The sequence below is a fragment of the Vitis riparia genome, chromosome 13 (assembly GCF_004353265.1).
Source record: "Vitis riparia cultivar Riparia Gloire de Montpellier isolate 1030 chromosome 13, EGFV_Vit.rip_1.0, whole genome shotgun sequence".
Lineage (NCBI taxonomy): Eukaryota > Viridiplantae > Streptophyta > Magnoliopsida > Vitales > Vitaceae > Vitis > Vitis riparia.
In genome coordinates this window covers 8,589,025-8,601,135 of record NC_048443.1, presented here as the reverse complement: position 1 = coordinate 8,601,135, position 12,111 = coordinate 8,589,025, and the positions used below count along the sequence as shown (strand labels likewise).

Here is a 12,111-nt window from a genome sequence, read left to right as displayed (position 1 = left end):
AATCAGACCCATGGAGTCCACACAACCGACGGCGGAGAATCATTCAACCCTCACCCTTCTCCAAAATATCTTAGGTGACAACAACTCTGTGGCCCATATTCATTGCCTACTGACACGTGTAATATTCCATCCAATCACCTTCGCTGTTAGAAACCCACCCGGTGACGTTAAAATCTTCCCAAAAATACTTTCCATTTAATTAATATTATTATAATAATTATTATTTAATAGATATTATTATTATTTTTTATTATATGATAGGTTTTATGTAAATTTGGGAATTTTGTTTTTCCCCGGCACTTCTTCTCAAGCCAGGTTTGTTCACTTTCTCGCTCTACACTTTCTCTCTCTATAAATAAGTTTCAATTTTTTTTCTTGTGGGTTTAATTTTTTGGTTTTCTGTTTGGTTGATGCGATCGTTTACAGGTTGGGAAAATTCATTGGGGGATCTCATGTACTCGCTTGTGGATCACAACTACATTCACCATCATGATTGCCCTAGAGCATAAAGGTAGGTTACTTTTATTAATTTGAAGCTTTGATCTTTTGATCTTCGGTTCGATTCCTTATTTGAGATTTGAATTTTTAAAGAATTGTTGTTTGATAATGAAATGATTTGATATTTGTGCCATGGATTTGAAGGGATTTGATCATAATGTGTGGTTTTTTGCTTTTAATTTTTGCCTTTGCTGGGTTCGTATGGTGTTTTCGGAGTTAATTAGGGTTTCCTGTGTGCCCTAGAGTGCAGTGGAACGTGAAAGGAATAAAAAATTTTCATAATGGTTTTGTATATTGTGAGTTATTGTTATGTAATTTAAATTGTTTTTTTGTATGGGTTCTGTTATTTTGATTTATTATTTTGTAATTTTGCTCTCCTTAGGCTTCAATGTACCAGTTGGTGGATATTCTAGTAATGGGGGCATGAGTGGAGTGATGTTTATGTGGAGTGGGGTGTAAAGATATTTTATATAAAGGGAATGGTTTGATTTTAAAATGGATATGAAATGTTAATGCTAGAGTTGGAATGTAGAGTTTGGGTCTGTTGGTGTAAAATACATCTTTTGTGCCCAAGTGTAGTTTTGGTTGGATTTTTTAGTTTGATGTTTTGGATATAAGTTGTGTTGGTGTCAAAAAAGATTGTCATGATTTTATTTGTGTGCAATACTGATTAGGGCTGTAAGGCAAGTTGAACTATCTGCGTTCGGTTTGTGATTGCCTAGATTTGAAGGCATCATTGAGATTGTTTGTTGGATAATTGAACCACTACTAATACTATTCTTAAGGTTTGTTATCTTTTTTGAGCCAGGCTTGAGCAGTCTACTGCTCTCTGAGAAATCAAAACAAATTGAGTTGCTTGGTGTTGCTTTGAGATTGGGTTGATTTGAGGCTTACTAAAGATAGTTCTGTTCTTGAGATTAGCCAGCAAAGTTCATTCTTTTGTGGTTTGTTAATTTTTTAAGCCAAGCTTGAGCAGCCTACTGCTTGGCTCGTCTCTAGCCCTAATTATACTTGAATGTTTGAAGTCCAATTTGGAAATTTGGATATGGTTGATGCATATATGCTTCAGATTTGCTTCATTGAGGTTCTTTTGGGAGGCGATGGATATCAAGAGAGGTGGCATATTACTAATGAGGGTAATTCCGTGGTTGATACGTTCAAGGCAATGATTCAAAGGTCAGTTCCATATTCCCTGCATCAAAGACTTGATATCGGCATGTCCTTCCAAAATAGCATTCTTTGCCCAGGAGGTGATTTGGAGGAAGATTCTTACTATCAACAAGCTGATGTATGAAAATAGACTCGTTTAACTGGTCCAGCATGTGCAGGAAGAGTTAGGCAGCAAGTAATCTCTTGATCCACTCAGTGGCTCAAGAGTTGTAGTTGATGTTCTTCCCACTTTCTGGGTTAGTATGATTCTCCCAAGTTTGTGAGGGATGTGCATCTTTCTGGCTCATAAGTTTATCAAGAAGAATACACGGGAGGTGTGAGAATTACCTCCTTTGCTGTTTGACCTGGTGCTCTTGGAAGAATGAGCCATAATAAGATAATTTTGATGGGGTTCATTACTCAGAAAGGAATATAGAGGATGTTATTGTGATGTCCTTGTAGGCATGGATGAGGATCATGCCATTGAAGGGAGGTTCTTTGTTAGACTTTAAATGTAGAATGGGTTGTACAAGGGTCTGACAGCTGTTTGATATCTTTGCCTTTTACTTTCTTTTCCTTTTTGCTGAGGTATCTCTTGCATATTCCCTATGATCTTGGGTGGCCCCATTTGATGTTTTCTAATGAATACCTTACCGAAGAGAAAAAAAAAAAAGAAGAGAAAAAGAAAAAAGAAAAAAGAAAAAAGAGAAAAACAAAGGGAAAAAGGGATTGATTTCGATCTTTTTTATTTTTTTTATTTTATGGAAAAGGACTAGAGATACTTATACCAGTGATAAGACATGTTGTATAAACTTGTAAAAGATTAACAAAGTTCAATAAGCGGGGATGACATCAAGACGTGGTGTAAGTTGCCATCAAGACTGACATGGTTATGTGAGTCTATTGAACTGGAACATATCCAAAGATACTTTTCTTCATTCACCATAAAGATGTAGTGTAAGTTGCCATCAAGGCACATGGTTATGTGAGTCTATTGAACTGGAACATATCCAAAGATGCTTTTGTTCATTCGCCAAAATGGTCTTTGGCTTTTAGGATCAGATCAAAATGCTCTAGGTTTAAATATTTAGTTTTGTCAAGAGGTTCATATCTTTGTAAATAACAAACAAAAATTGTAGTGCATTGCAAAACCTTATTATTCTTTAAGCTCATGTACAATATAACCTTGCTTATCCAAGTATTTTAGGTAGTATATGTAATCTTGTTTTGCTGTTCTACTGCTCTATATAAAAAAGGGGAAAAAAAAAACTCTTGTTTTTCTGTTCTGCCATTTTGTCATTTTGCTTGATCCAAGCAGTATTTTACATCTAATGTAGATAATTAATTTCTGGCTTATTTTTGTTAGTCCACCTTTTTTTGGCATTTCTTTTATTTTCATACCACCTTCAACTTGAGCCATATTTTGCTTGCCGCCCATGATTGGACATCTCAATTGACATCACATTTGATCACCTATTGGTGCTACCTGTTAGTTTTTCATAGTGCAATTATTTCTCTATGCTTTATTGTCTTTCCTGTGAGAGTTCGAATGGCCTGAGCCAAGTTGGTGTGATATTCATAGGTGGATGAGGGACGCCTGTAGTTTGGGTTGGTCTGAATTTGGCCTAAGTATTTAGATCCTAAATTGAGTGTGGATCAGCTTTATCTTGGCATGTTGTTCAACTTATCCTAGAGCAGATATTTGTTCTAGTCTTAATATTTTTTTTTTCCTTTTTGTGGTCATGTGATTAAATCAACTTAATTGGTAAAAATATCAGTTGTCATGTGGTCTTGGTAAGTAAACCTTTTAGCAATACTTTCCCTCAATTAGCTGAGATTAATTCCAGTTGAGTTTAAGTAAATCTTGACTCAGCATGCGCTGATTTGCATCCCCACTTCCTATTCATCCATTTCAACGTCCCCTTTTTTAGCTGCGCTTGTTAAAAGCCATATCATTTCTTAAGCACTCAACTTTTCTTTATTATACCCCTCATTTCTAGCATTGACCACAACCGTCTGTTGACACCTCTGTCAGTGCTAATACAAATTTTTCTATAAAGCTATCCATGAAATTCATAACATCATCCAATTCCTGAATCCTTTCAGTTTCTTATGAACTCTCATTAAGCCTTGCAAGATGTACCATCTATTCCCATTTAATGATTCTTTGGAAGGAATGGAAGAGGTTGGATTTTCTTGGAGGGAGATATATTGCGGTTTGTTTTGAACCAAGGTGTTTTTTCCCCCTTCTTTCTTGGATTTTTTTGTCGTACGAGTTTCTAGGTATTGTTTATGAGTTGAAATATCTCCATATCTCCATAGCGGTATTGTTTTTTTCCCCCTATGCTTGTTTATGAGTTGAAATATCTCCTTTTTTTTTTTTTTGGAGTATCTTGGGTTTTTCGTTTTTCGGTAAAGGAAACCCTTTTAGGTTGGAGGGGATCTTTTATGGGTAAGAAGAGGAAGGTGGTGTGGCAAGTGGGACCGTTATGCTTGTTTTGGGTCATTTGGAAGGCTAGGAATACAATTACTTTTGAGGATTGCGTGCTGTCCATTCAAAGGCTGAAAGCTTCTTTTGTGTATTTACTTTGGTCGGAAACCAAATTGTGGATAAAAGATGGTCCTTCGACCTTAATAGATTTTATAGATTGGGTGTGTTTGCGATAAGGGAGAAGGTTTTTTGTTTTTTCCTTGTTGTTTTGGGCCTTTTGTAAGGGGGTGGGTTTCTCTATACTGTAATTCTGTGGGTTGCTACTTTAGCGCCTCTTTGCAATACAATTTTCTGCTTATTGATAAAAAAAATAATATCTCCAATACAATTTTCTGCTTATTGATAAAAAAAATAATATCTCCATGGCGGTGCTTATATGTGAAGAAGTAAATTATCTTCTAATTCATTACAAATTGGCTTTGGAGCGGTCTTTTCTTTTCCTTCTGGTGGCAGTGCTTTTGGCTATGGTGCAGACAGTTCTAGAGTTGTACTAAAAGGGTGGCATGGATGGTTTATGAGACAGTGGATAAATAGATTGGAGTATAGCTCCTCTTCGTTTGATTTGGAGGTCTACTAAAAGAAAGAAGAGGAACCTTTGGAGGAAGAGAGCTATGCCTTCCCGAGTTAATGTTTGACCTTCTCAGCCTTTTTGTGCTTTTGGCTCTTTCCATAGAGAGAGAACTTATTGGGATATGTATATTCTTTTCCAGGCCACTTCTTCAGCGAATGCAACATGGTTATGGAAAATATAATATAATACTCACAAACTTACCATATCATTTTTTTTTGATAAGTAAAAAAGTAAATTTTAAAAAATATCAAACAAGGAAGCTATACATCAAGGTATACATGACGTATACAAAGGATACCAATAGACACAACCCTAAAGGGAGAAGACCGCCAAAAACAACCACTCCCTCCCTCACCAAGAACCCACCCAATTTACAAAATCAATTAGAGAGATAGAGCCCTTCCTTACCTTATCAATTGTATATACCTGATTTTTATTGTATTTGAATTCCAATATAAAGATCTAAGCTTAGGAAAGTACAACTCACAGGGTCAGATCTGCTCTATTTCTTGTCCTAGGAGGAATCTACATTGAACTTCTGTAGTCATTATGCAATTTTTTTAAAGTATATATTCTTTTTTTTTTTTTTACTTATGTGAAATCAAAACTAAGCATAAAAAAGTAGAGGTGAAGGATCATATCTGTTAGTGAACTGAACCCAACCTGTAAGGTGTGGGTACTATTCTATATTAAATTTATAAACTAAAACAAAGATGTAGTATAAGAAAGAAATAAAAAAAGACCCCTTTAAATCATTAGAGAAACTAAGCATTTAAAATTCGCTTAGTTCACAAAGAATTTAAAATATGTAACTTATTTCTGATATGCTTTCTTTGATGATGTATGTCTATCAATCTAAACCTGAGAGAAATCATTTAAAAAGTTTAGGAATTTCTAGTCCATAAATAAAGAAAGTGGAAAGAAGGAAAAGAAATTCCATCTTCAAGGTCTCAACAGAGGTTATATTTGGTTGTTAAGGTGGAGAGTACTAACGTAAGGCTAGTCTCAAGGTGTGAGGAGTGTGTCTAATAAGAGCCTTAAACTTTTACTGTTAGCTTTGTGGTTGTTGTTAGGCCTCAAGATCATGCCTTGAATCATTTTCTTTGAGCCTCATGTTGAAGTAAACTTCTTAAGCCTCAAAAGCCTTTTAAAACTCTGGTTCAATGTAGCTCTTCGAAACACCATTTGAAAAGGGGAAAGGGCCAAAAAACTTGGGTATTGAAAAGAGCCTTTTTCATTGATGGAACAAAATATTAGCCCTGAATGGAGGGAATAGTGGAATAAGATTTTTGTGGTCATACCCTGATAGTGGGGGTAATGTTTTGTCAGGTTGAATATAATTGATGGATTCTGATAGTCTTTTCTGTAATCTAGGATATGTTTAATGTTTTTGAGTTGAGGGATTATAGAGTAACTTTGGAAGAAGACTCGGTTTTTTGGAAGAAAGGAGAGGACGGGTTGTTTAAAGTCAAGAAAGTGTATAGCGTGTTGGCAAATACTGAAGGAGCGGACTTCCCTCATAGCAATGTTTGGGTGGACAAAGTTCCAACCAAAATTGCTTTTTTCGCTTGGGAAGCTACTTGGGGGAAGGTTCTCACTTTGGATAGGCTGCAGAGAAGAGGGTGGCAACTCCCTAACCGGTGTTTCTTGTGTGGGTGCGAAGAGGAAACGATCAATCATATCCTAATACATTGTACAGTGGCAAAAGGGTTGTGGGACATCATCCTTGCGTTGTGTGGTGTACAGTGGGTCTTTCCAAATTCTGTAAAGGAGGTTCTTAGTAGTTGGAAAGGCTCTTTTGTGGGGAGAAAAAGGAAAAAAGTGTGGAGATCCATTCCGCTATTCATTTTTTGGACAATATAGAAGGAAAGGAATAGGCTAGCTTTTAAGGGGGGTGTGTTGGCTCTTCAGAAGTTAAAAACTTCGTTTGTATACAATATATGGGGTTGGGCTAAAGTGTACATTGATATGGAGTCGAACTCCCTAATAGGCTTCTTGGAGTGGTTAGCCTCCAAATAGGGATTGGGTTGTTTTGTTTTTTGTTTGAGGGGTTGGTAGCCTCATATACGTCCTGTATGCTTTGCGGCTTCTAAGCCTTTTTATATATATTCGCTTGCTCATAAAAAAAAAAGAGGATATGTTTAATGTCAAACTCCACTCTATGGATCTCGATACACTTGAATTGAGTTCCATTATTTCTACCATGTTTATCTAGCATACTGGTCACTTTTAGGCACCATATTTCACATGCCAACCTCTTATTTATCAACATGCCCTCTTGCCATTGTTTCTTTTCCCTCCTTGTTCGTTTAGGTGGTATGAGTTTTCTCTTTATTGTTACTTGAGGTTTTTTGGATATATATTGGTCTTGTTTGGGATGGTTTCTTTTTTCTGGCTTTATCTGGAATTTAAAGCTGAAGTCAAAGTCATAATTTTAAAAGGATTGTATTAGTAGTGTAATAATTTTATTAAACATGAAAGAACTTTTTGCATAAGTCAAAATAGAGTTTCTACAAAAAGCAACAATTTTCTGGCTGCCATATTGAGGTCCTTTTTAGACCGTAAGATTAGCTAAATAGGCATATAAAAGTCTTGTTGAGGTTAAAAAAGATCTTTTGGCTTCTCCGAATTCAAACCCAATAAGGCTATTTTTTTTTTTTTGATAACCGTGGATGTCCGAGCCAGCTTATGCGCACCTCGACTAATTCCACGGGGCCTTGAAGTTAACAACCGGGTAAGCCTTCAGTGGCCCTGAGGGGACTCGAACTGGTGACCATTGGGGAGCAAACCCAAGGCCGGACCAACTGAGCTACCCCTCAGGGTTCAAACCCAATAAGGCTATTATATTCTCATATCCCTATCTGGGGGTGCCAGCAGGAAGTACTACTATTGGAGTCCTTGGTTTGATAACTTGACTTGTGTTTTATGGTTAATCTTGGTTTGATACATATATTCTATCATAATATGGTGGTTTATTGAAGACTTTGTGCTTTTGATTGCAGAAACCATGCAAAGGAACTGTGAGGCATCTGTAAAGTGCCTCCAGAGCAAGAGATTCCCTTACAAACTACCATGTAAAGGGAATCCAATCGAAGGTTTCTCTGAGCTAAAAGATGAAACCAGTGTTCATGCAGGTGGGGATATTGTAGAACGAGAACGTTCTTTAAGCAGTGAGTCTCTCAAACCTTCAAATGAGTTTCACAACAAGCCTATTTATCAGAATGATTTTGGTTCATGGCCAACCTTCTATCCGGACTCTCAAAAGGTGCAGCAGTGCCAATTGAATGCTTTTGAGAGCCAATATTATCCTTTTCCTGTGGACAATCAATTTCTGTATGCCCCATTCCATGCTTTCTCTCAAGGTTACCCCTATGAGTTCATGCTTCAAGATTTCCAGTATTTTGTGGTCATTGACTTTGAGGCTACATGTGATAAGGGAAAGAACCCTCACCCTCAAGAGATAATTGAGTTCCCATCTGTCATAGTGAGTAGCGTGACTGGCCAACTCGAAGCGTGTTTTCAAACATATGTGCGGCCGACATGCAATCAGATCTTGAGTGATTTCTGCAAGGATCTGACTGGTATCCAGCAAATTCAGGTTTGTCAGGATCTATTCTGTTAGTAATTTTCATTTTGCAATCTAAAATTGTTATCAGAATAATTATTTTAAAGAAACGAAACAGAATAATGTGTGAAGGTCACGAGGCTCACTTGCATACTGCTTATCAGCATACAAATATTAGTACTGCATTGCATTATATGTTACTTTATTTTTGATGGGCATACAGAGTATGTGTAGTATTAGAAGTGCTAAAAGAACGAAAGGGGCTTTGATAACGGGATGTATACAAAGGAAAACCAACCAAGAGAAAATACTGTGCAACCCCGAAGCAAAGACAAAGGACACCTGCAAGTGAATAAAAAATCTGAAGAAGTGGTCCCAATCCTCAAACAATCATTCAACCAAATAAAGAGACTTGAGGAAACAACTCTTCAACCCCAGTTCTGACAATTCTGCACTGTAAAAATACTATTATTTTGTTCGTACCCTAAGCTCCAATTTAAACACAGCATGACCACTCTGGATGCTTTCCTCCTGCTCTTCTCCATAGAACTACTGTGCAACTAGCTACTAAATTCACCTCTCAGGTAAAACTCTCAGGAAACACCAAACATGTAGGAGGTCGTTGCCACAATGACAATGAAGACGGATATGATGGCGTGTTTGAAGCTACTATGTTTTGCATTATTGGTGGGTAAATAGTAATTGTAGACTCATTTCTTTCTCTTTGATTTGGAAATCTTAGTCTCTCTCTCTCTCTCGCTCGCTTGCTCGCTTGCACTTTGTGCTTACTAGCCATATCCTTATCTCGTCATGTACATTATGTGTTTCCTCTCTGGTATGAAGGTTTGGAAACCCAAACCTTAGTTGGGCTAGCCAAAACCCTAGCCCGCCATGTATTTATATGTTTCCTCTCTGCTATGGAAACCCCAATGTATGTGCATGCGTGCTGTGCTTATGCTTGCCAAAACCCTGGCCCGACATGTATGTCATGTGTTTGAAGCATCTGTCTCTCTCTCTCTCTCTCTCTCTCTCTCTCATGTATCAAATGCTTCCATGGCCTCTTCATGTATGGTACTCCATAGGCATTGAGAGGGATTTTGATGGTTATGAAAGGGTGGGATTCATTAATGAACGCGTTGACATGATTGAGGACATTTATGGAGCAACAAGATCTTATGAGGGGGATTTGGTGGCTAAACAGGATCCTAGTTATAGTTGGTTGGCTTATGCCATGGTTACCACATGGACTATCTTAGGTTTGGATTGTTTGTGTTTTGCCTAATGCTTTTCTAGGACTATGGAAGGTAGGAATGTTTTGCTTAGTATGCCAGGGGTAGATCATGTGGGGAGTGTCTATTTTTGCTTTATTTTGTCTGGAGAAAAAGCAATCAGGGGAAATTTTTAGGTCAAGGGTCTAGAGGCTAGTGTATAATCTGGATGTCCTATTGTTAACTTGATAGTTGTTTTTTTTTTTTTTTGCTAATGTATAGATTATTATTTGAAAGTGGTGCAACCCCTTTTAAATTATAATTCTCTAAGGGCTGAGAACAATTTATTATTTCCAGCTAAAGAGATATGGGGATCATGTGCTCCTCTTAAAACTCTTTTTTTTTTTTTTACTTGGGAAGCAATTTGGGAGAAGATATTAACCGTAGATACGTTGATGAAGAGGGGATGATCCTTGGTTAATAGATGTAATATTTATAAAGATGGTGAAGAGTTGAGAATTTGGGGCTTGCAGTTGATTCAATCTGATCTGGATTCAGTTTTCATACTAAAACAGCTGTCTTTTTTAATCTGGATTTGACCATCTATTGCTCAACAATGGTTCAGCGCAGTCAACCTGACCTACCAACGAAACTCAACCCAACTCAATGAAGCCTTAATCAGCAAAGCAAGTAAAAGAAGGGTGAAAATACAATCAGAACCTTACCCTAAATTTTCTGATTGTAGTGCTACAACTTAAAAGGAAGGGAACCTAGGGGGAAAAAAGCAGAGTTAAGCCATATCAGAATGATATAATATTAGATTAAACTAGTAGAATTCAGTTGTTTCAGAATATTACAATACAAGATTTAGGAATACGGCAGAACTTGAAGATTCTGAAGGAAAAAGGGACAACAAAAGAACCTGGCTTGAAATAGTGATGAAAATATCATGATGTTAGTAGAGAGTGAAAACTCTAAATAGAGTAGATACAACAGTTGGTGAAGTAAAGCAAAATTGGAATGGCTAGCTATATATCATTTTCATTTTCCACTTTTAACATTTCTTGGTCAATTTTCAACTTTATTCTTACTGTATTATTATATTCCAGGTGGACAGAGGTGTAACCCTAAGCGAAGCTCTACTTCGGCATGATAAGTGGCTTGAGAAGAAGGGATAAGAACACCAACTTTGCTGTTGTGACATGGTCTAACTGGGATGTCGGGTAATGTTGGAATCTGAGTGCAGATTCAAGAAGATTCGAAAGCCTCCTTATTTTAACCGGTAAGTTATTCAAAATAAAGGAAACTTTTTAAATTGAACTATCTGCATCATCTGGTTGCACGTATTTTTAGATGTATACAGAATAATACATAAAATTAGATAACATAGCAAATTAAAATCGTCTTTGTTGGACTTCTTTGGCCAGATGGATCAATTTGAAAGTTCCTTTCCGTGAGGTGTTTGGTGGTGTGTGGTGCAATCTAAAAGAGGCAGTTGAGATGGCTGGCCTGGCCTGGCAGGGTCGTGCCCACTGTGGTCTGGATGATGCCAAAATACTGCCCGCCTCCTTGCTTTTCTCATGCACAGAGGCTTCAAATTCTCCATTACAAACTCACTGATGTGGCAAGCTACTGACCACCCAGAGTCCTGGAAACAATCCCCGGAGCTCTCATCTTTTCCTGAATATCACCCTCAGAAACTAAGGGAACCAACCATTCCCTATTCCAGTATCACCCATATTGCTACTGTGGGGTGAAAAGCAGCAAAGGGATGGTGAGGAAGCCTGGGCCAAAGCAAGGGAGCTTCTTCTTTGGGTGTGGGAACTGGACTGCAGCTAGAGGTGCCCGCTGCCATTACTTCGAATGGGCTTCTCCTTGACATATGTATGGGAGAGAAGATTTCTCTGTCCTTAAGATCGCAAACTAAGCTTTGTTACCTTCTATAAGAAAAGAAGAAAAAAGAAAAAAAATGTGGGTTTTCACTTAGTGGAAGCAAATATACCTGAGAAAGCTGCTTGGTGGTATTTCTGGTACATATAAATAGTAGTGTGTCTGCCAAATGCATCTACTAGTCATTTTAGAGAGAAGGGGAGGTCCAGCCAACTCTGAAACTGACTTGATTGACAGGAGAGGAAACAAATTGGGAATGTGAGGAATGGTAGTAACTTACATGCTGCTCTCAGACATGCTTAATTATCTTAATAATATGTGATAGTGAGACCCTTTGTTTTCCCTATGCATTTCGACTAGTAGAGTTGCTTGCATTGAACCTGGGATGCTAGTCTTACATTTCCTTTGTGTGTGTGTGTGTGTTATTTGTTTTGACTTATACCAATTGCTGTTTCAGTTTCTGCCTTTGTATATAGGTATTTCAGGCCTATTTTGTAAGCCTCTTCTGGTTAGGCTTCTGGCTTTGGTTTCTAAATTGGGATTGGGCTTTCAAGCCAGGCCCATGTTAACTGAGTTATCATCCTGTTTAAAGGTGAAGTTATCACAAATTACAGGGATTTTTTCCATTTTGACTAGCATGTGTGGTCCCAGTTTAAGGACTGAAAGCTATGGATTGGCATCATTCAATATAATGATATCAGCATAATACCAAGTGAAACTTGAAAGATTTGCAAGTCAT

The 12,111-nt window shown here is 37.5% G+C and overlaps 1 protein-coding gene across 1 annotated transcript; it reads left to right on the top strand.

The window, feature by feature from the left end:
- The first annotated feature begins 227 nt into the window (after positions 1 to 227).
- Positions 228 to 11,542, top strand: LOC117929363 (ERI1 exoribonuclease 2-like). The gene is given in 9 exon segments (XM_034849653.1): positions 228 to 315; positions 427 to 511; positions 7,712 to 8,307; positions 10,592 to 10,656; positions 10,658 to 10,695; positions 10,698 to 10,764; positions 10,910 to 11,031; positions 11,034 to 11,189; positions 11,192 to 11,542. Coding segments are annotated over 8 exon segments (1,236 nt in total). The 5' UTR covers positions 228 to 315; positions 427 to 489; the 3' UTR covers positions 11,362 to 11,542.
- The last annotated feature ends 569 nt before the right edge of the window (positions 11,543 to 12,111 follow it).